Raw genomic sequence first — 24,298 nt, forward strand, 5'->3', positions numbered from 1 at the left:
TATCATAGTTCAGTCTAGACTGAGGAGTATTTAGCTTTGGCTCACAAATGTATGCATGTTTCATTAAACCATTGAATACAATACCATAATGTTTTAAAAGTGATGATTACTGCCAGATCCTGCCTTGGATCATATTGAGGTGTGTTAGAAAACTGTTTTGGCTACAATGAACTGTGTACAAAATTCACTACAGAGCTGGTTGAATTGTATTTTTTTGCCTGAGAATTTTCATGTGGAAAAACATCTCTATAGAAAGTTGGACAATATAGTTTTAGAATACAGTATCTCACGGATCCATATAGGTTCTTCTAGGATTAGTTCATTGTGACTCTCATGATTGCCCTGTTCTTTATGGGGGCTTTATGTGTTTGGATCACCTTCTTTTCAGAATGACCAACAACTGATGTCATTTCAGGCTCTCAGATCCATGTGATGCATCTTGTTAGTGCACAGATTCATTCTGTGTGTTGTGTGCAGACTGTGCAAAATGCCTGGGTGGAGGATCCCTCAAGGAATTGAAGAGGATGACTCTGGTCCTCTCTACATTCTCAGCTCTATATATTATGTTTTTAATTTACAGCCACTGTATTCTTGGAGTTGTGGAAGAGACAGAGAGCCGATGTGGTCAGTGTTTGGAAACTATATTGGTGGGATGAGGAAGAGGTAAGATTATGTTCTACTTCCCCTTTCTGTCTGTCTGTCTGTCTGTCTGTCTGTCTGTCTGTCTGCACGCACGCACGCACGCACGCACGCACGCACGCACGCACGCACGCACGCACGCACACTGTGTCACTCCTATTCTTGGTCTGAATAGGAAGGCATTTGCTAATGAACCTTTGGCTCAACCTTGCACATCAGTAAAATGTAATATTGATCTGTTGGTATGACTGCATTTCTATTTCTAGGAGTCGCTGACCATGGAGCTCATCAGTAACCCTGATCATCTACCAAGGCAATACCAACATTCTTATTTCCGCAGCACTATTGTGCTCATCTTCGCTCTGTTGATGGTATGTGGTTGAGTTTTGTTTTTGTTTTTCTGGAGGGGTATGACCTTCTCATATGCATTTTAAAATATCCTTGGAATATGCCCTGGCTTCTGATGCAAAAACTAGCAAAGGTGCTTGCAAGAGAGCAGATATTTCAGAGGATTTTTTGAACACTTTGTCATGCCTCTGTAGAATAACTCAGCAGAGTATTGCATTTGTTCTTTCCTTGTCTTAACGAGAACTAGCTGTAAGGATTTGAAACACACATCCAGAACAGGGACAACTTCACACATGGCACCTGGTTAGAAACATGCTGAGGGCCCACGTTCATGAAAGGGTCCACACTCCACCTGACTGACACTGCTGATGGCACTGCTGTAGCCCTTCGCTCAGTTAGGCAATAGAGGGAGGAGAAGCAGCAGATTGAACTCCTTTCCCAGCCAGTGACATTTTAAATGTACCAAATGCCCTGGCTCCTTATGCAGCATCAAGACAGGTCACAGTGGCATAGCAACAGTGGGTGGAGTGGGTGGTCTGCTCCAGGTACCAGCAATAAGAGGGTGTTAAGGGGGTTCCAGCATCACTCCTGCCTTAGCTGCACCAACTTCAGACATGCTGCAGCCTAACTGCCCCACCTACTGGCTAACTAGCTGTGCTTGTTGTACCAAGTACCTTATCCATCACTACCACAATACCACCCACCCCCTTCTCTGGTTCACGTGGCTGAGCTAAATAATTGGAGGGATCATGCTTCACACTCATGCTCATGTCAGTCACACTTCCAATTTTTCTCCCTATAGAGCAAAATGTGTTCTTGGCAAGACCTTTGCGTGGCACACCCCCACTGAAGGTGACTCTTCCTGAGTCTCATTGGACGATGATTACAAATGGAAAAGGATGGAGGAATGAAAGTGTGCATTTGGTATCTTACAGGCTGCCAAAGCTGTCAATCACTTCTTAGTCCACCCTGTTCCTGTTCCCTTCGACCACCCGGCTGCCACTGAAGTTTGCTAGCTGACAAAACAGCAGTGATGGCCCATTGAAAAAGCCCTAACTCCTGCAGCTGCCAGTGGGAACTTGCTTACAAGGATCAAATAGTAGCTGAGGTGGTCCTGACCTGGATTAGGGACAAAGAGTTTAAGTTCTTTTTGTCCTGCTGTGATTCCACTCCGATCAGGCTTCTCCATTGCTGTTGTTGAGCACTGAAAAACTAAACACATTAGCCCCAAGCACATTATTAGCATAATGTACAATATAGTGTGGCCCTCACTCACAGCTCCATCTGATTATAGCTCAGAGTATTGATCTGATTTTAACGGTTTTCACTGTACTTTGTGGCAGGGGAATATGCTGTCTGAACAGACCAATACCACAGGAAAGGGGTGTGTGAACAAACGAGGAGGGACAAGATCCAGATCAGTGTTTCAGGAAGCCTCCTCTTTCCTTCATTGGGCATTATGTCCCCTGCCATCAATAATAGTATTTCCTGTGCAGGGAGTTCACAGTGTCAGAGCAAACTGGGTGTGCCACTATGGGATGAGGGGAGTGAAGGCCAAACCCTCAGTTTATTTCAGTGACCTACACATTTAGCTTTCTGCCAGCAGGCCAAGATCTCCCTGATTTTGCACTGCAATCTAACACTGGGCACAAATTCAGGGACAATCCTTTGCTGCCCTTCCTAGCTCTAAGCTTGGAGCTGGAGAAGAGGGTTGGGTGATTGCCCTTCCTGCCTCCAAAGCACAGTGCAACATTGGATGATCCCTACCATGGCCCCAGTAGTGTACCTGTGTCTTATGTCACCCAGAGGTCACAATGTCTAACCCCCTCCCCCAACCTGGCCCAGAAGTAATTGTGATGATGTGATGGCATCACTGCCAATTACGTATAGGTCTACATTCACTCAGATTGCAAGCAACTCTCAGTGATCCTTTTTCACATTTTTTAGTGAAAAAAAAAATTGTTGGTCACTGAGAGAGGCTCACAAATGCTCCAAGTGGCCAATGGTGAGGGGGAGGGGACACTGGAGAAAGTACTGTGGTGGCAAGGAGAAATATTTTTTATTTACCTTTTATTTCCTGGTGAAATAAATGATAAAAAAAGCTGTCAACCACTCAGTGGCTTGCAGCCAAGTCCCCATGGGGGGGGGGGTGAATAAGGTACTCCCCTCCCCTCATGCACACTTGGTTGCAGTTGCTAGGAGCAGTGGGTGGGATTGCCACAGGGGCAGGGGATGGCGACACCCCCCAAGCATGCCACCTGAGGACACAGAACCCCTTTGGCCCCTCTCCGGTATGCTAGTGCCCCAGCTCCAAGGTTGAGTGGAATGTTGGCATTCATCATATGATGAATGGCACTCACACAACATCTGCACAACAATTTTAACATCCATGCCCAATGGAAAGCTAAATGGGCAGTTGAACACCCAGAAACAGGTAGATATATAGACAATCCTACACTTAAGGTGCCAGCATTGGAAAACTTGCTGGCACCATAATAGGATCCATACCCTACTTGGTGTTTGTTAGGACTCAATGTTTAAATGGGAGCTAGTATCTACCCCTCAGTGTGATTGCGGGTTCTCCCACCAAACCATGTACCACATTGTGTCTGGTTGCAAACCGAGGACATATACTGGCCCATGGTCTGACTTTTTCTTTAAAGGTAACTCTGTCCTTGAATGGCTGCATGAACCGGACATTGACATTTGATCTAGTCTAACCAATATATAAGTCCATGTATTATATGCCATACACTAAATAAATTCATCATATCCATCAGAATGGGATGTGAATAGAATTGTGCCTCTCCTGTCCCCCCATAATTCTTTGGGGAAGCTGCAACAGTTAAACTGGAATAAGGCCAATATGTTTGTAGTGCTGTTCTGCCTCATACCTTTGCAGTGAAGATGGTAATATACTTTCTGCCCATTTTCCCTCTGGATTCTTTCCAACATTATCAGTTCATTCTTGCCTTGTAGATCTTTGTGCTGATTGGCATTGCCCATGCCCTTGTCGTCTATCGGGTTGTAGTGACAGTCATCTTTACTCAATCCAAATCGCAATTTTTCCGAGAACGAGCCACTACTATGGCAGTACTCACAGGGGCTATATTGCACTACCTGACCATTCTCATTATGAGCAAGGTATGTAGCATATAATGTATTTTCCAGTTGGCTGTCTTGCAATTGTTCTCTGCTTTCTGTCTTATTATTTGCTTGCCTGTTTCTGTTGCAGGTGAATAAACGTGTAGCACTATACCTCTGTGACTTGGGTAAGAAAAACATCATGCTATGTACACAAATACGTCTACATGAAATGCATTTAGACTGAGTAACTGTAGGGGTTAAATGTGGTTGAAAGTGTTTGTGGACCTGTTCCAAACTTATTCCATTCATGAAGATCCTTGGAACAGGCTTAAATGGAACAGACTAAAACATACATAAGAAGAAAGAGAAGATGGTGGATGCCATGATTCATGGGTATCTGTGCTCTTGTTTCCAGAGAAGCCAAGGACATTTTCTGATCGTGAGAACAACTTCACAGTCAAATACTTCACCTTCCAGTTCTTCACCCACTTCTCTTCTTTGATCTACGTTGCCTTCTTCTTAGGGAGGTAAACAGCAAAGACTAAAATAGGGAGACTTCATTGTTGCTTACTGCGTGCTATATTTGGATCTGGAAGGCCTGGTTTTAAAGTTATGTCTCCACCAGTTACTCTCTACCTCTAATAATATCATACTTCTCATGGTTGGTGTGAATGGACATGTATAAATTGTACAGTGCTTTGAAGTTAGTAAAATGCTAGATAAATGCTTGGGAGTAATAGGAAGTCAGTGCTGCTTGTTGGAAAGGCATACAGTTGCAGGGGGTTCATTCTGCAAACTGTTTTCCATCTCTGACAAAACTGTGTTCCTATATTCTGAAAGCATGAGGCAATGATTGTTCTGTTTTTTTTCTGTTTTAATGTTTTACCTTGCTTCCTCCCTTCCCCATATAAATATTTCAATTTTCTCTGTTTTAGCTGCTGCTTTTTAACCCGATTGCTTCTGTTTTCTCACTGTTACTATTATTTTCCACACTGTGGTTGTTGAAATAATTGGTCTGATACATCTCAATATTTACTTCATGTTAGGATTAACGGTCGTCCAGGGAACTATGTACGTGTTGCCGGCAAGTGGAGATTGGAAGAAGTAAGTTACTTTGTTTCTTCTCTGCCTCCTCTTGTTAATTATCATTCTGTTTCTCAAAGCCCACCATTACTTTTCTCAAGTTGCATTCTGAAATTCTCATACAAATATAGCCAAATATTTTATTTTATTTTTCACATTTCATTACTATCATTCCTTCAAGGAGGTCAGGGTGGCTCCTCCCCATCCTTTTATCCTCACAGCACTATGAGGTAGGTTAGGCTGAGAGATAACAGACTCAGAGTCATCCAGTGAGTGTCATCATGGCTGAGCATGAACTTGAACCCACATCTTCCTGTACCAGGTCCAAAATTAATCACTGCACCACACTGGCTCTCAAAGGCAGCAGGCATGTGAAATCAAAGAATGTTATAAACAATTTTTAGAGGTCATCTCATGTGAATGAGTAACACTTGAATCCAAGGTGCAGGAATGGCAGAAACTTCCTTGTGTTTGGCCAATTGCATTTCTCTTCACTTCTCCCTTGGAGGAAGAGATCCAAGAAGAGAAGGGCAACTTCAGAGGCAAGGCTTAGATGAAATTCATGTCTTTACCAACGAGGAGACTTCACTCCCAGTTCTCATCCAAATTCAGGTGATCTTTTTTAGTGCATTTGAAACTTTGCAATCTTTTCCCTGCCCTTCCCTCTGAAAGTGGTGTTGGTCTCTCTGCTATACTGACTGATCACTTTCAAAAAAGAATGAGGAGGTTTCAGTGACAGTACCTCCTTAGAAACTACTCTAGGCAGGGCCATGGCATCAGGGAGCAAGTGAGACTGCTTTATAGTCCACTGACTCCCCTTAGAACCCAATCCTATTCCTATCTAGTGCCTATATACTCAGAAGCAAGTTCCATTAGGATAAATGGAGCTTGCTTCCAGGAAAGTGTGAATAGGATTGTAGTCTTAATTGATTTGCTGCCTGTGAGAGATTGAAAAAACTTTCCTCACTGTTTTGTGGGGCATGTTAGTGAATCAGATTCCTGTAGAGAAAGGAAATGGGAGCAATAGTGAGGCTTTGGAAACCACAACCTACAAACATGGCAGAAATAATTTGCTCACCAGGCAAGACTGAATCTTCTCAGAAGGAACCAATAAAAGACACAGCTGGCAGAGGGGTAAGCCAAAAAGCTACAGTCCCTGCTTCCAGTAGTTGCCTTTCCTCCACCCGTTATAGACTGTGACAAACTTTATCCCCCCTGGTTCTAGGACTGGATCTGCAAGGTGGTTGAGAGGGACTTCCCTGCACATGACGCTGGTAGAGGCTTCTGCCTCCATTGCTCATGTCTTGCAGATGAGGTCCAGATAGTTTTCTTGCCTAGACCTGAGTTTTGATCTGGAAAGAAAATGCTACCACAAAAGCACATGTTCACACTGGCATGTGTGTACTTGCTGATGAGAAACCAACCTTCTCTTTAATTGGACTGAGGTTCATTTGAAATCCATTGTAGCAGGACATGGCCAGGAAATACTCCTCTTTTACCAAATTCCCAGTACAGGCTTTGCTGGGAGAACCTATGCCCAATTCAAGCTAATTACCCCCTCCTCTGGCTCAAGCGCAGCTAGCTCTAGCAGCATATACACCTACTGCTGAACCGCAGCACCAGCAGAAAGGTGACTAGTAGGTGGCTTGCCTGTAGGGCTTCAGGGTCCCTCCTCCTAGTTCTCCAAACAGGTACATTTCAGGTACAGCACCACCACCTCTGGTCTCCCCCCTCAGCAATCTGTTTGGTTAGTCTGTTAGTTAGTGCTCCAGTTTGTTGTCCATCAGTCAGTGTGCCAGTTTATTGTTTATCTGCCAGTCAAGGTGCCAGAAATTAAGTCCAATAAGCCAGCAAATCTCCTCTCTTTAATTACAACCCACAAACTGTCCTTACATCAGGTGCTGCTTATATCCCTGAGGACCTAGCTGCCTCTAGTGGCTGCAGCTGTGCAGCACACCCTCTGCTGAAAGCCCAGGTCTTAACCCTGTGTTCCCCAGATTCACCAGAGTAAAGGGCTACTGCTGACATCACATCCTATCTCCTTACAATACTTTCCGTGATTCCAATACATCTCCCCACTCAGGAAAGCTGGCTGCATTGACAAGATCTGTGTCAGGCAGAGTGGTGCCTCAACACTTAACATATTCAGTGGTGTCATTCAGAACTTTGTGCATCTCCAGGCAGACCTCATTGAGTAACCAAACAAGCATTTCATCAGATTCCAGCATGGGGGGCAAATGCATACAGATCTCTAACTTCTCTCTGGCCCAGTGGCTTGTTATATGTCTTTCCTTTGATAACTCTCTTGCTGAAAATAATCAGGAAGAGCAGAAGCAGCAGAAGTCAGGGCACCTCCCTGACAAAGAAGAACTTGGTCCTCAGATCTAGTATGACTATCACAAGCTGTTTCATACCTGCTCCCAGGAACCAAAACCTGCTAATCAGTGGATACTCTTGCATCTAGATCCAGTGTGATTACTGCTTGGAGGTTGAGCAGATGTTCCTGAGCAGCTTGGGTGATGATCCCTAGTTATGAACACTATCCTGAGGAACATGGAGTTTGAGGAGAGTATCTACCAGGGGAATTTACCAGTCTACCTTAAAGCCTTCATCAAGTGATGCAGCATTTACCAGCATTGGCTATGGTGGCCTCATATTTGGATATATTTGACTGGTTTGTTTCTAACTAGAAGGTAACACCCTAACCCAGTAGAACCCAGTAGAAACAGGCGTTTCATGTAAGATCTGGCTCCAAAAGCTAATGGAGAAATTATCCTCCTCCTTCTTGGAATAATTTCTGGTTTCTGAGAAGGAATATTCACAATAAGTGCTTGTTTAGTGAATTACGAAGATGCAGGTGTTTTCTGTCTGTTTCCTGTTCACATGGTTCAGAATGCAAGTAGCAAAAGGTGAAAGTTATAGTGAAAGCATCCTTGTGATACAAATTATCTCTTTCTTTTTTTCCAGTGTCACCCTAGTGGGTGCCTCACAGATCTCTTTATCCAGTTGGCTGTAATCATGACGTTAAAGCAAACCCTGAACAACTTTGGGGAGTACATATTACCGTAAGTCATCATAACTTGTGTGATATTGTTCTTGTGATAGGATCTGGACTCTTCTCTGGCCACCATGGACTACCACAACTAGAGTAAAGAGATTGTGTGAGGTAGCTTGTACCTTAATAAACATTTCCTTTGGTGGGAAACATTTTGTTCTTGGAAGATGACAGATTGTTGTATTTGAGGCCAGGTAGGATTTTGTTTCTTTAGGCTAGACCGGCTAATAGCTTGGAATATGGTTGGGTATTTCCTTTTCCTGCAGCATGTGATTTGGCTCATTTTCTTGAGTCATCTAAATTTAAATTACAGTTTATGCTTGCTTTCTGATTGTAAAATGTGCTGGTCAATTTTTAAATGTGGAGCAATATCTGGGAGTGTGGATACTGTCTTGGGGTGGTGGGTTGGGATTTACCATACCTTCTGTACAAATTTACTCAGAAGTAAGCCCACTGGAAGGGATTGTCACTCCCGGATTGGCCTTTTCAGCCACACTAGACGCTGTGCCAGAACCACCTTTCAGAGCGCGATACCATAGTCTTTCGAGACTGAAGGTTGCCAATACTAAGCCCACTGTGTATAGCTGCGGTTTTCAAACTCTCAAGGAGTTTGAAACCTGCAGTAAGTCTTTGTGGGGGGGGGGGAGGCAGCAACACGATCCCCAGGATTGCGTTGCTCAGGGGGCTGCAGGGACTGGGTTGCACCCTCCAGTCCCTGCAGCAGCCGTCCCTGGTTGCAGGGAGCCATGCGCAAGCGCCTGCAGGGCTCCCCAGGTCAGGGAAAGTGAGAGTGGAGAGATCATGCTCTGCCTCCACAAAACCGGAAGCGGAGTGCAATCTCTCCACTCTCACTTTCCCTGACCTGGGGAGTCCTGCAGGTGCTCACACATGGCTCCCTGCACCCCCAAGAGGCTGCAGGAGGCTTGGGCAAGTGTACCTAAGCCCCTACAGCCCCCTGAGCAGCGTTATCCTGGGGATCTTGCTGCTGCCTCCTCCCTGCCTCCTGGCTGCCCCCGCCCCTTAAGGGGAAAGGGACCAGGGCCCTCAGGCTGGGGCGTCATGACGCCCCAGTTTGAATACCACTGGTGTATAGGATTGCAGCTTAAAGGCCCACTCTGTCCAATTTTCTGGTGCCGATGCAGCCCCGAGGTAAGGGAATAAATGGTCCCTTGTCTTGAGGAGGCCCCTGTGACTGCCCCCACCCCTACAATAGGATGCAGCTCACATCTAGTTGGCAGGGCTGCATTGGCTCTCGAAAATAGGATAGGATTGGGTCCTTACTGACCTAGATATATTTTTTACTTTTGTGATTCTGAGAAGGTTTACTGACTCACTCCATGAGTCCCTTGGGAACATGTGGAGGGTGCTAGTGGGCTCCACTTACATTTAAAAGCTACATGGACCTGCCAGTTTGCAAAAGCTGGCATGTCCATGTAGGGGCTATTCATGATGCTGCTGCGGTCTGCACAATTGTAGCAGTGCATTCAGGTTACCTACATGTTCCCAAGGTAATAGTGTGGGGCTGCCTTAATTGTCAACCAAGGCTTAGAACAGTTCACTTTGCAGAAGTATAGCCATACAAAGTGTGACACTTTTTTGAGGTAGTTCTCTGCAGCATCTGGGGAACAAATGTTCCCAAGGAAATAGTAGTTGTCAACTTGATCTTGAAAATGAAATTGGAATGACCAATGTCCAAACTTTATGGCAAGAGGGCTACATCATCTCTCTGATACTGTGCTGGGGGCCAGGAAAAAAGAATTACTTAATGTGTACATTTTGAATAAATTTACATAAATAAATATATTAGAGATGGAACTTATATGAATGAATGAAGGTCTCGCAATAGCTCGAGGCCTATAAAAGACCTTGCACAAAGCTAGGCTGGCCTTTCCTTTGCTGCTGCTGCTTCACAGACGTGAAACAGCAAGAGCTGGAGGGAGCCCTTGGCCCACAGCTTGCGCAAGAGGTCAAGCAGCTGGCCTTCATGCTGAGAGTAGTCACATCAGGCACGCCTGGAATGACCTAAAGCTCTATCGGCTTCTTAAAAGTAGCTATTCATGAATACTTTTGGCAGTTTACAGGTGTGATACTTTGAAGCTTTTCTTGTCTTGCTTAATTTATATGTCCCCCATAGCTGGATCAGCTACAAATGCAAACAGATGAGTGTGAAGCCCAAAAGCAATGCCAGAGTCCATATGGAGGAGAGTGCCCAGGACCCATGCAAAGAGGAATGGTTATGGAACTACCAGCTTAATGAAGTCAATGTCTTCAGTTTGTTTGATGAGTTCATGGAAATGAGTAAGTGAAGCTGAGAGTAAAAGCTTGTGGAGTGTTGAGTTAACTATAAGCAGGAAAACAACTCGGTATTCTGTCATTAGCACTCCCCTTATGCTTAGTCAACTAAGGGCGCAATCCAGAGAAGAATTTGGGCCAGCGCAAGTCCCTTGCGTCAGCCCAGGAGGGGTTGCAAACATGCCGAAAGCACGTTTGCACCTCCACACCTGCAAGCCGCACCAGCGCACAGAGGTGCGCTGGCACATGGAGGCTGAATCCAGCCTCTGTGGTGGCTTGTGTGGTGAGCTTTGTGTTGCTCCAGCTGGGCCAATGCAAGACTCTGGGATGAGTGGGGCAGAGGCGGGAGGGAGGCATTCCAGGACAGGGGGAGGACAGGTGATGGGTGGCCCCAGGGGCAGGAAGGTGGGTGGGGAACGAGAGGTACGGCTAGGACCCAGCAGTTATGCCGGATCCCAACCCCTATTCCCCAGAAGTTTGAAGTGGCTTCAAGCCACTCCACTCTCCTCGGACTTGTGCCACCTCAGGAGGTGGCGCAAGTCCAAGGAGACTCATAGGGACAGGGTGCCTTACCCGGAGGTAAGGGGAAAAGTGTTCCATAACCTCTGGCCAAGCCACTTTGGGCCCCTATCCCGCGCTAGATACAGCACAAGTCTCTTGGCTTGCCTGTTCCAGCACAGGATAGAATTACGCCCTAACTGGCTTTTGTTTGGTCACCTAAGACAGAACTGAGAATAGGATGATGAGAGCCATTGTCGCCTATAGCCCTCATGCTCATTTCCCTTTGTCTTTTTATTGTCTCTGGTCAAACTGTGTTTTTTTTAAAAGAATGATAGAAATCTATAGGCTGATATGATAGCAGAATGCATCCACACACCATGGGTACCAATGTACCTGCAACTCTCAAAAGAAAAAACAACAACTGTGGTCTGGCTCCAGCCTTAGATTGCTCTGAAAATATTAAGCAGTTATCAGTCCCATACATACTCTGAGCAAATAGCCCTTCCTCATATTCAGATTATGTTCCAACCTATATGAATTATTTTCCTCCCATAAATTCCATCTACCACCTGTTGATTCAGGCAGGTTTGTTTTAGCCAAATAAATAAAAATATGAAAAAATACAGTAGATGTTTTGTTTAGAGATTTTGAAGCTCTTTGAGAAAATTAAAGGGAGCTAGTTCTGGTTAGTGAAATTTTACTTACAATTTTTTTCCAGTGAGGCTTATCAATTTAAGTCTGCACAATTTCTCTTTTACTGTATCTTAAAGACTTTAAAAACTGCAGACCTTTTAAACCAGGGGTATTAAACGTACTGCCCACAGGCCGTATCTGGCCCATGGAAGATCTTTAACTGACTTGCATGATCTGTGGGCTCTCCCAGCACAGCAGCTGCTGGTGTAGGCAATTCTCCTATCCCTGGACACTGATAGAAAGTGTACTTACAGCCCAATCCTGAGCTGCTCAGCATGCGGGGCTGCAGTGGTGCCAAAAATAGCTGTCGCTGCATCCAGCATGCCCAGGCAGCTGCCACTGCCTTCTTGAGAGAAAGGGACTTTCGTCCCCTTCCCCCGGGTAAAGCAAGTAGCCCTGCCATGGGGCTACTCGATTCTACTATGACCTGAGGGTCAGCATAGAATTCAGAACCTCTATGTCAGGTGGATGGCCTGACATGGAGGCTCAGGATCCAGTGAAGCTCCTCCAGTCCTACCTTGCTTCTGCCCCGCTCACTTCCCCGGTACGCCTCCTCCCTGTCCTCTCCCCACCCTGGAACACCTGCTTCCCGCTTCCCTCCATGCCCCACCTATCTCTCCGCTGCTTGGTGGTCTACATGATCACTGAGCAGCGAAGCTCCTGTGCCCCACCGTCGCTGGCCAGAGCTGGGCTAGCACCAGCACTCCACTGGTGCTAGAGCCTGCAAAAGTGCCTTACAGCATGTTTGCGACAGTGCACGCCAGCGGCAAGCCAACACGGGTTCTTTAGGATTGGGTCCTAAGCCCCTCACTGCCACAACAACTGAGATCTCATAGGCATTGCCATGTGCTTTTGATGCTGATTTCAATACCTAGTACTAATTTCTGCACTTGTGCTGTGCCATTCTAGAATTGTGGAATGCACACAGTAGTGGTAATGGCTACTGCCTTCTTCCTTGATGTTAAAACTCCTATCTTTGGAAGGAATCTAATTTTTGAGGTCGAAACATTCCATACTGGAGTTCCTATTAAGCTTTGTGATGAGAGGTAATGATATTTCCCTTGAATAAGGAGTTGGCCTTAGGTTTGCACCACTGTGAATTATGGAATGTGAGCTATTGAACTACAGCGCATATGAACCCTCTAAGCTCCTAAAACTGTGCTCTAGGTTTGCTGCCATTTTTTCAACAAACTGTGTTTTAAATCCTCAGTGATCCAGTATAGTTTCACCACTATTTTTGTGGCTGCTTTCCCTCTTGCTCCATTTCTGGCCTTTCTGAACAACCTCGTTGAGATCCGACTAGATGCTATCAAGATGGTGAGATTGCAGAGACGCATGGTGCCTGTGAAAGCCAAGGATATTGGTAAGATGAGAACCAAGAAGAAAAGCTTCCTCTTCCAGATCACATAGGAGAGGCTGCCATTTTGCCCCAAGATTATTGGTGGTACTACTCAACTCTTGATGAAGTATTAGTTGGCTCAGGCAAGGGTCTGATTGAAGAGGTTGCTCTCCTCTTCAAGAGAATAGTGCAGACATGTTTCATGGGCACTGGGGAGGAAGTGGAAGCAGTTGAAGCCCCTGGCAACTGTATTTGCTGGGTGCCTATCACTTTGGGTTATACTTGGACCTGGGCATAAGATTTCAGAACTCTTTACTGAATCAGCATGACCTGTATGGAAACCCCTTTGGAGAGAATGTAAATGGGCAATTTAAATGGAAGTTTCAAGAGATTGAATCCAGAAATAAGTAAAGGGGGGAGGAGCCAAGGAAGAATGCCCTATGCAAGAGGTTCTGGGGCTTGAATCAAGAGCCTTAGGGCCCAATCCTATCCAATTTTCCAGTGCCAGTGCAGCTGTGTCAATGGGGCGTGCACTGCATCCTGTGGTGGGGAGGCAGTCACAGAGGCCTCCTCAAAGGTGGGAGGGAACTCAAGGTGGCATTACGGTTGCACCGATGCTAGAAAGTTGGATAGGATTGGGCCTAACTGAGATCAGGACTGACCTAGTTAATCATGGGCTGCATATGCTCAGGCCTCCAAGCCCTTTCCATATGCAGAAAAGAAATCAACGTAGCCTCTGTCATTGGCTGGCAATATGAAGTCTTTGGCTTGGTCGGACCTGTATCAGTACTAGGGGGACTGCCCTTCTGCCTTTGCCTGGTCAACAGGGCAGTGCACAACACTTGTTGCACTTTAGTCTTCTTCAAGCTCAGGCCACTGACCTGGGGGAACCTGAGCTAGAGAGCATATTCTCTGGATGTGCCTGCCAGGATCCCAGCCTGATCTTGTCAACCAAACCCTATACAGGAATTCAATTAGGCAGAGGAGGAAATGAATGTGGATGTACCCTTTCTTCGTTGGTCATGAGCCCTTGGTCAGAAGACCAATCCACCACTGTCTTCAACATTACTTCTCCATGCCACAGTGTCAGATTTAAAGATATTATTAGATTGTGATGGGAAGGGAGAGGGGGCAATAAAGATTTGAAGTCAATGTCCTCTGCACTGAATTGACTAAGGGAATGTTTCTTTCTGGCTTTCTCCTTTTGTAGGTATCTGGCTGCAGGTCCTAGAGGGGATTGGTATTTTGGCTGTCATTGGCAATGGCTTGGTGATTGCCATCACTTCAGATTTCATTCCCATGCAGGTGTACAAATACGAATACAGCCCATGCCTAATAGAGAATCAGAAAGGCATAGAGTAGGTATCGCCTGAGAAAGTATTAATCAAGCACAGCATATATTCATTCATTCTCATTTGTTACATAGGACTAAATCCTAGAATGCTATGAGGACAGGAGGGATAGAATATGACTGTCTCAAGAACCATGTCTTCACTGTCGTATTTCGAGAGATTCATTGATTATCTTAGAGCCCCTGTTGCTAAAGATATGTGATGGTGTGTGAGAGAGATCATCCATTCATTGAGTTGGAAATTTGTGGAAAAGGGTGAATTTAGAATTGGTTAAAGTGGGGCAAAAAAGTAACAACCTGGGAGAAAATACATTTAGGGCACAATCCTAACCAGGTCTACTCAGAAGTAAGTCCTATTTTGTTCAATGGTGCTTACTCTCAGGAAAGTGTGGTTAGGATCACAGCCCTAAAGCCTTAAAAGTATGACATAGTTTATTTGACTGTTTTTTTTTGGGGGGGGGGGATCACTACTTTTAAAAATCTCTCCTAAATACCTATGTAGCAATTTCTAATCACATGCTGACTGCTAGATGAATATCGTTCATCTAAAGTTATTACTTGAGCAGACTATAGCAAAGATATGTTGCACTTAACTAGTGGTGTCGCTTGGGGGGTGTGGGCTGCACTGGGCGATGTTCCGTGGGGGTGACGCGCCCTGGGGGGTGATGTGCTAAAATCGTGGCTTTAGGAGCTACTGTGTCATGCCATACAATGTTGGATGTGGAATTCCCAGCAGAATGCATTGCAAAAAACAGAATTGAAATAGCTCCTTTCCTTCAAAAGTTATGGCCAAAAAACCGGAAAGAAAAAAAGAAAGGATCCCTATGGAAAGTGAGCCGTATTTACTCACAAGTACGCATTTACTCACAAGTACGCATACTTACCATAGTCCATTGGAAAGGGCAGGCTGAGAGGAATCCAACGGCACCAGAATGGTCCCGATCCAATGAATGCAGCCCCTCAAAAACACCCAAGAAGGTCCTTCCCTCCCAGCTGCGAGTCTATTGAGCCCAAAATGAAGCCACTTGGCCGCATTTACTCGCAAGTAGGTGAATTTGCCTTAGGCCAGGGGTGTCAAACATAAGGCCCGGGGGCCGGATGTGGCCCCCTGAAGCTTTTAATCCAGCCCTCAGGCTCTCAGCTGCTGAGGTGTTACAGCTGAAATGGCAGCCTACATGAAAATTGGGCTTTCCCAAATCTTGAAATATAATCAAGATTTGCGTACTTTCTCTTCTGTCATTCGCGGTTAATGAGTTTCTATATGAGAACAGGGTCTGATTTCTGGCCATTAGTTTCTTAATGATGTCACTTTCTGCTTAATGACATCACATCCGGCCCTCAGCTGGAGCCCTGAATGCCAACTTCAGCCCTCTGTGTGAAACGAGTTTGATACCCCTGCCTTAGTCTGTCGGAAAGGGCAGGCTGAGAGGACTCCAAGGACATCAGAATGGTCCTAATCCAATGAATGCAGCCCCCAAAAACACCTGAGAAGGAGGCCCCTCCCTCCCAGCTTGGAGTCTATTGAGCCCTATGGAAAGCGTAGCAGCCTCACGGTCACATTTACTTGTGAGTAGGCAGACGTGCCTTGGCTGATGGTCAGGCCAGGCAAAGGGGAATGTGAGGACACCAGAATGGTCCTGATCCGATGGAACTGGAGTGCAACAAATGCTCCAAAAGGCAGTCTTCCCCCCCCCCCCATAAGGACAAAAAAGAGGCTTGAACTGGTAAGGGGAAAGTTTTCTATTTTGCACTTCCAAAGCCAGGAGGGTCTTTATCTTGATATGCCTGAAATAGAAGAACTTTAAACTGGGCACTGGGAGGGCTGGAAATATCACTGATTCTTTTTGGGGGGTTGTTATTGCAGGCAGACTACAGAGTAAGCTCCATTGACCACTATGGGACTTACTTCTGAGTAGACATGCATAGGAGTGGGCTCACAGGCTGCAATCCTGAGAATAAGCCCCATTTACCACAATAGGACATACTTCAGAGTAGATTCACTTGGTGGAACAGGACTGGCTCCCCCTTATTTAATTATTTATTTTAATTTAATTTAATTATTTATAATTATTAATTTTAATTTGCTTGATGATGTCACTTCTGGCCATGACATCACTTCCAATGGGTCCTGGACAGATTGTCATTCTAAAAAGTGGGTCCCAGTGCTAAAAGTTTGAGAACTGCTGCAATAAGGTGTTAGTAAGTTGACACGGGGTGTGTGTGCCTCTACAAGTTTTCAAAATCACTAAAATCAGAGTTTGGAGGAATAATCCCATCATGTTATATATCAATCAATGCGTAATTTCATGCAGAATGCAATGAAACAAACCACATTGAAATATATGTGTTCTAACAAAAGGTACAGCCAAAAAAACCAGTGGGGGCAGGGCGATGGTACATCACCACGCCCACCACCTGAGGCATTGTCCTGCCCACTGCATGGGGTGACGTGCAGGCCTCCCGTCACCCCACTGGGTGACGTGAATACTAGTGACGCCACTGCACTTAACGAAAGTTATTCCCCCTTAGAACATCCCAGAATCCAGCATTTTCTAAAGTGTTACATTACTTAATGGAGATATACAAAACTTTGTTTTATTTCTTCCTTTTTTTCCTATAACAATGAGGTCAGAGAAGGTTCTTCCAATAAGAACAGGATCAAGCCAGATCTTTTCATATGTGATAGAAATCTGAAAAAAGCAGCATATTTCCCATCTCAGAAGATAAATTGTTAAAGAGTTAAGGAACATAAGCTACGCCAACACAAAAATACCTTAATTCATTACAAAACTCTAAAATCTGAGCATTGAATTACCAGTCTATAACAAAATTCATTTATTAAAACGTATGCAAATAAGTCGTATTGTATATTGAAAAACAAATGTTTCCAATATATTTCAACAGGTTGTTGAGAACTGTTTTTGCTTGCCAGTGTCACATGGTCTTCATAATCTGACTGGGAAACGATTGTACCCCAACTATTACAGTTTGTTTTGTTTTGTCTGAAGCTGTTTGACAGGTTACATCAACCAGAGCCTTTCAGTATTCAATGTCCAGAACTTTGAGAATCCTGAGGAGATGGTAGAATTTAAAGATTCCAAGGGGCAGGAAATAACACACTGCAGGTATTAAGAGCCTCACAGCCAAATCCATTATGCTGTATATTAATGTGAATCTTGTTCCTTTCAACAGAGTTTGTGTTATCAGTACAACACTAGTGGCCAGAGGTGAGGAAAAATGGTGATAACAAAATAAAAACACATAACACAGCTTTCTGCACTTCTCACTTTTGTAAACAAACATTAAAAAACCACTCTGAAATCTATGAAAAATAAAACAGTTTTATTTGGTTTTAATTTATTATTCTGTGGGGGAGTGCATGCGTAATGACTGTGGCTGCATCTGCTGACACTACACTACCCATATAACCAACTTAGTGATATGTCAATTATAACTATAATGTAAATTTTGAATAAAAACACATAACACTGCTTTCTGCACCTGTAACTTATGAAAACACCAAAATCCATGTAAAAAAAAACTGTTTTCTCTCACATTTATTAATGGCTCATTCATAAAGGGCCTTTATACTTCTGGAACAAGTGTTCTGGCAGCATAAACCCCTTTACGGCTGTTGCAAACACAACAGTGCCAGTGCAAGCAGCCAGGTCCGCATGATGGCAAACAGTAGATGCCTGCTGGAGCAGGTAAGTCCTCACAGGGCAGTGGGGAGGGAGGTGAAGAGGGAGTGGAAGGGGGCAGGGAGTAGGCGGAACAGGGAGGTAATGGGGCAGGAAGGTGGATTGGGCCCAGGAAGTGGGCAGGATCTGTGACAGTGGCACCTGCTGAATCCTAAACTGGTAGAAGACTTACTGCAGGTTTCAAACTCCCTGAGAGTTTGAAAACTGCAGCTATACACAGTGGGCTTATTTCTGAGTAAATTTGTACAGAAGGTATGGTAAATCCCAACCCACCACCCCAAGACAGTATCTACAGTCCCATATATTGCTCCACATATATTGTTCCCTTACCCCAAGGTGACTTGCAGAGGATGAAAACTCCCTCACAAGTTACAGCAGAGGCTGCATTGGTACCATATGAGTAGTTAGGATTGGGCTGTAAGACGGTGGTCCTGTTTTCCTAGTGTACTATTTCTTTTCCTAGTATAATTATGTAAAATAAATCCTGGGACACTCTTCCACAGCCTGCTGAAGGAAAAATCAACCTCCTGAGCTACTTTGCAGGGTATTTTTGCTATTTGTATTCATTGATCACATGACACTTCAAATGTATTCAGAGGGTGATCAGGTGGTGAATGCTAGTTACATATTTTTATGGAAGTAATCAAAGCCTTAGCCTTGCTGAAAATCATTGACTTCCTTTTTTAGTCAATAGTTTATGCACATTTATGTTGGTGAAGGACAGATTATTGGTCATAGTTCATTTAAGGGTATGTTTGCATCACATATTTTTCCAGGATACATTATGGTAAAAATCAGTTGCAGTTTGTATCAAATCCTGAATGGAATTACTGTTCCAATTCCTGGTTTGGTTTCAGGAAAGTGAGTTCCCTATAAAGACGAATGTCTCTTACTTGTTCCCCACTAACAGATAGATTTACATGAGTAATAAATGCACGCAGCTGGAAGAGCTTCAGTTAGCTGATCTACACTTGTCCATCAGTCTAGAAATGGCTCGATTTCAAGTGGCATGAAATTGATGACTGGATGACTAGCCCCTATTGATAAGCAATAGTCCTTCTCTTTGTGGATGCAAACTGTGCACCTAGAAAAAGTAGCAGTAACAGAATTTTCAGGGTGGAGGAAAATTCCAGAGTGGAGAGATGCAAAGATGGATAGCTCTACTTTTCTCTTCTTAGAAAAATAATTAGAAATTTTGTTAAGGTCCTGCCTCAGAAACCCTACTGTTTGAATGGTTATTCTGGTAAAGACAGTAATATTCACTTGGTACTAGATGTTGATAGAATTACATTGATTATTCTTTCCCAGCTTTATTTTTTGCCTCTGAAAAGTGTATAGTAAGGAAAATGTAGACAGGACAGTGTATATTGCAATGTTTAGGTATTGCTTTACAACTTCCTGCAGGTATCGAGACTACAGGAATAGTGATGACTATAGTTACACAGTCCAGTTTTGGCATATCTTCGCATCACGTCTTGCCTTCCTTATCCTATTTGAAGTAAGTGTTTTTTGTTTATTTATGTGATTATATTCTGCTTTTTCTCATAGGCTCAGAGTAGTATTTTTCTAAATTAGTATTTCCCAAACTGTGGTTCATGATCCCATGTGTGCTGGGGTCACAAAGTGGTGGTGTTCTCTGTAGCACTGCAGTGCCTTATTAAGTAACCCCAGAGGCCACTTTCAGGTCACACTGGGCTGGTAACCCAGTTCATTGGCCTCCACAGGCCCCAGAATGCCTCGTGGAAATGACTGCAAGCAAGTTCCGGTTTGCAGAGGTAAACCAGAAGAGGTTTCTGGTCACTACCATGGGGCATTCTGGGGTCTGCAGAGGCCAGTGGATTGGGATGCTGGTCCAGTGCGACCTGAAAGCAGCCTCCAGAGGCTCCCAAGAAGGCATTATGGCGCTACAGGGAGCATCATGTCACAACCCAACGTAGATGACAAGATAGATCCCAGCACTAAAACGTTTGGGAACCATTCTAAATCTTAATAGTGCTGTCCCCAAGGGGCTCACAATCTTTAGCAGAAAAATTATTTGGGGGAATAAAAGACCCAATAAAGCAAAATAACATTGCAGACAAAAAGAGTAGAGAATTTCTCCATTTAATATTATCCCAGGGTTGCAAGTCTCAATATGGAGGTTGTCTCCTAAAGAGGGTAGTCCCAACAGGTTGTTTGAGTTCAGTGTGAAGGTACATTTGGCCATTTTAACAGTACAGCTTTATTGATCATATGCTTAGTGCAATATGACATAAAATGCTTTAACTGTGATGTGACTCTTTTAGCAATTTGCAATTATGCTATCACTAACAAATGTACTACATTTTATCAGAATTTTTTTAGACTATGAGAGGCTCGGGGGCTGAATGTTTCTTTGAGTTCCCTCCTCCCATTTCCTTCTGTCCTTTTCTCCATTGCCATGAACTAGTTTTTGATGGAACTCCTTCCACGTGTAAGGCCCAGGGTTATTGCCTCCCCCCCCCCCCCCCCCGGAAAAAAGGTTCTGCCTCTTATTGAAAAGAAATACACTCCTAAAATATTCTGGGCACAGTATCATACCTCCTCTTCAAATCTCTCCTTACCTCTGTTTTCCAACCAAACTACACTTCTGGCAATGTGCCTTTAGCTCCACTACCTTCACTCATCCAAAGGTCAACCTGTCTCTCAAAGCTCCATCCTTTCTTCCCTGCTGCCATATATGCCTGCAACGACCTCCCAAATCATTTACATTACTCCTCAAAATCCAGCTCTTTTATGAAGCCTTTGACATAACTCCTTGTCCCCTTTATCCAACTACAGTGAAACCAAAGTATGTGTGCAAGAAATAACCACATATGCTTCTCCTGTTTACTCTGCCACCACTCCTTTTCCCTTCCTCCCTTATATACTTTATGGATTGTGGGTCTTTCAGGGCAGGGACCTGTCCTTTCTTCTGTGGTAAAGCACCAGGCACATTGACGGCACTATAGAGATAATTAATAATTATTATGTAAATATTTATTAATGGATGCCTTTCTGCACACATGGGAAAAAACAAGCATCTGTACTTCTCTTTACAGCTAGCAGCAAGGCCACCTGCTGTAGGGTATGGAACTTAGTGCTATAGCAGGTAATGTGGGATGGCAACTTGGTCACAACTGCATGAGAAAAGAAAGCAGCCTGTCAAAATGTTCTCTTGTATGGAGTTGTTGAAATGTTGTGGATTATAACTTTTGTGTTCTGCCCCTTCTCCAAGGAGGATGTGTATTCAGATCAGGATTCTATGTTGTTTCACATCCAGGAATTAGTCAGGTCAAACCTGCTTAGCTCTGGAAATGGAATACTATCTTCAGTCTCTTCTTTGGGCCCAGGGCGAGAGACCCTTTACCAGTTAGCAAGGGGCAACAATACTTCATCTTGACTATCATTTCCAGAATAAACAGGAGGGCTGTGGAATTACAATGGAAGCATTGCCTCAAATTGCCCCTGAGCAGGGGATAGTGGTGTGTTTATAATGCTCCCAGTCCAGTTGCTGTACAGTTACTGGGAGGATTTTTAGATTGATTGTGGTAAAAACTTGATTTGGACTCGTGTTGCTTAATATTCATGAATACTAATGAAAGAGGTAGGTATTTGAAAGAACTGTTGTGCAGGAGTTAAGAGGAGTAGATTGCTTCAGTTAGTGTAGGTCACTGCCTCGGTGATAATTGTATCCTGTTTCCTCTGAGCAACAAAATGTGATCCCACCATTGGCTCTTTGCAGCATGTCGCCCTGTGCATCAAATTTATTGCAGCCTGGTATGTACCAGATGTCCCTAGGAGTGTTAAGAATCTGCACCTGAGAGAAAAACATAAACGGCTGTTGGAAAAACTCAGGTGAGTGGGAATTTTTTTGGACTTAGGCATCTTCCTTCTGAGTAACCAAGCAATGGGCAATTGGACTGCAATTTAGCAATCAGAGAGTAAAGTAAGATATGCAAGCTGTCATGTGACCTTACCAGATTGTAAGAATACCATATCTGACCATGAAGCTCAATTGCTCAACTACTCCCACCCCACCCCTGTGCCAGCTGGCTGTGTGGGCTGGCGCAAACTCTCCAGCTCTGGATCTGGCCTTTGAGAGCTGGCACATGCCTCCAAGACTCCCAAGTCATTGCAGGTGTGCCTTATGGCATGTTTGCAACACTTGGAGGCCGGTGGAGGGGGCCTGCACCAACTTAAGTGCAGGTATGGGTTGTTCTGTCCAACATCCAAGCAAACAGGACAAGGCAGAACCTCTGATGCCTCAGGTTCTCACGAGGAACTTAAAATAGTACTGGTAACACTTCAATCAAATAAAAGCTAGAAAGTTATTTTTCCCCTGCAACCTTTTTGCCAGGCTCATCACAGTGATTGCAGGATGAGTTAGATAATTGTAGGGAAAAACTTGGAACACCTTGACTAAATGTTGCCACAATGTGCTGACTGTTCCTTCCCTGAGGCCACCACTATAGTTTACTTGCATACGAGACAAATTCCATTTCTGGTTCTTGTCACTTGGGTAACAAAAAATCTTAATGTTGAAGGAATTATGAGTGATATTTGGCAACGTTTTTAAATTCCTCACTTAAAAATTCAAGTGGGGTCCATTTAGAAAATTTTGGCATCCAATTGAGTTGCATTTTCCCCCAAACTTTTAATGCTAACTGTCTTGGTCCTATTGTAATTTTAATTTCCTTTTTCACTTTCTGTGTAAATATTCCAAAATTACCTCCTCCTCTATTTATTGTATCCTCCCATCTCACCCATTTATCCAAATTTTTCTCATTTATTTCCATCAACATCTTAATTTGAAAAGCTTCATAGTAACTTTCCAAATGTGGCAATCCCCATCCTAAATCTTCCTGTGGTGAATATACAACTTTCCTTAAAATTCTAGCTTTCTTCTTCCCAAACACCCAATTTTTTATTTCTTGATCCCATATAACTAATTGGTTCCTGGGAATCCACTCTGGAAGCACCTGAAATAGATATAGCATCTTAGATAAAATGAACATTTTAATTGCCCTTATCTTCCCCCAAATGCTTAAATATCTATTATTCCACTGATTTAATTTAAATGGACTGTGGAATTGGTATTTATACGAATGGATACAATCAGACATAGTATCAATACTGAAACAGGATAAGACATGGGAAGATAAGAAAACCGGGATAAAAAAGAAATGGTTGAGATATATAAGATGGGTAAGGGAAGGGGGGGGCAATACTGTTATAATGGATAAAATCCAAAAGGTGTGCTTATGGCTGCAGATATAAATACTTAATGTTAATGGTCGTTGTTCATGGGGGGAAGGAAAAAAGGGGGGGAAAGATTGTTGATGATTATGTGGAATGATTCTTATAAGTGGAATGTATACTTTAAAAAATCAAACATCAATAAAATTAAAAAAAGTGATATTTGGCAAATATGTGATATTATTATTATTATTAACAGTATTTATATACCGCTTTTCAACTAAAAGTTCACAAAGCGGTTTACAGAGAAAAATCAAATAACTAAATGGCTCCCTGTCCCAAAAGGGTTCACAATCTAAACAAATGCAAATGAATACCAGCAGACAGCCACTAGAACAGACACTGCTGGGGTGAGGTGGGCCAGTTACTCTCCCCCTGCTAAAAAAAGGAGCACCCACTTGAAAAAGTGCCTCTTACCCAATTAGCAGGGAATATCATTTTTATTCAATGTAGAAGTCAATACCGAAAATATTATTTTGGTTAGTGAATTCTATTTTGAGACCATAACCTAGGTGACTCACTGTAGTTATCTTTTATATGAATCTAAATTATTCTCATACCCCATTTTTCTTTAAAAAGCTCTGAGTGGCTTGCAAGGGGTTCCAATGGTTTTCATCCAGGCACTGATCAAATCCATGCTTTGCTGGCTTCATCATTACACAAATGCTGCTGGATGCGACTGAAATAATGAGAACTGTGTCTGTATTTTAGACAAATGGATGACTCCACAGATGTATAGTGAAACACTGAGGATGGTGTTGGGATCAAGAGAAGAAATCCTAGAGGCAGTGCCCAGAAGGATGGTGCTACAAGCTTTGAAGATGCCAGCAGAACTTTGGAGGCCTAGCTGGTTTTTTCTTATGCCGTTTGTGGACTTTGCCTCTTCACTGAAGTAGAACAATGCAAAGGCAGCACTGCATGATGTCTGCTTTGAATATTTCACTGTTCCTAGG

At 43.8% G+C, this 24,298-nt stretch overlaps 1 protein-coding gene across 1 annotated transcript in view; it reads left to right on the top strand.

Annotated features, from left to right (window-relative positions):
- Positions 1-24,084, top strand: part of ANO9 (anoctamin 9) — a 41,357-nt gene extending 17,273 nt beyond the window's left edge. Inside the window, exons 11-24 of the mRNA XM_066619643.1 lie at positions 581-663; positions 906-1,010; positions 3,967-4,131; positions 4,223-4,259; positions 4,490-4,601; positions 5,121-5,178; positions 8,125-8,222; positions 10,347-10,510; positions 12,909-13,061; positions 14,248-14,395; positions 17,397-17,513; positions 19,494-19,587; positions 21,832-21,944; positions 24,057-24,084. Of these exons, the coding sequence (XP_066475740.1) occupies positions 581-663; positions 906-1,010; positions 3,967-4,131; positions 4,223-4,259; positions 4,490-4,601; positions 5,121-5,178; positions 8,125-8,222; positions 10,347-10,510; positions 12,909-13,061; positions 14,248-14,395; positions 17,397-17,513; positions 19,494-19,587; positions 21,832-21,944; positions 24,057-24,084 (1,475 nt within the window). The remainder of the gene's footprint in view (positions 1-580; positions 664-905; positions 1,011-3,966; positions 4,132-4,222; positions 4,260-4,489; positions 4,602-5,120; positions 5,179-8,124; positions 8,223-10,346; positions 10,511-12,908; positions 13,062-14,247; positions 14,396-17,396; positions 17,514-19,493; positions 19,588-21,831; positions 21,945-24,056) is intronic.
- The last annotated feature ends 214 nt before the right edge of the window (positions 24,085-24,298 follow it).

Source organism: Tiliqua scincoides, chromosome 1 (genome assembly GCF_035046505.1).
Source record: "Tiliqua scincoides isolate rTilSci1 chromosome 1, rTilSci1.hap2, whole genome shotgun sequence".
Classification (NCBI taxonomy): domain Eukaryota; kingdom Metazoa; phylum Chordata; class Lepidosauria; order Squamata; family Scincidae; genus Tiliqua; species Tiliqua scincoides.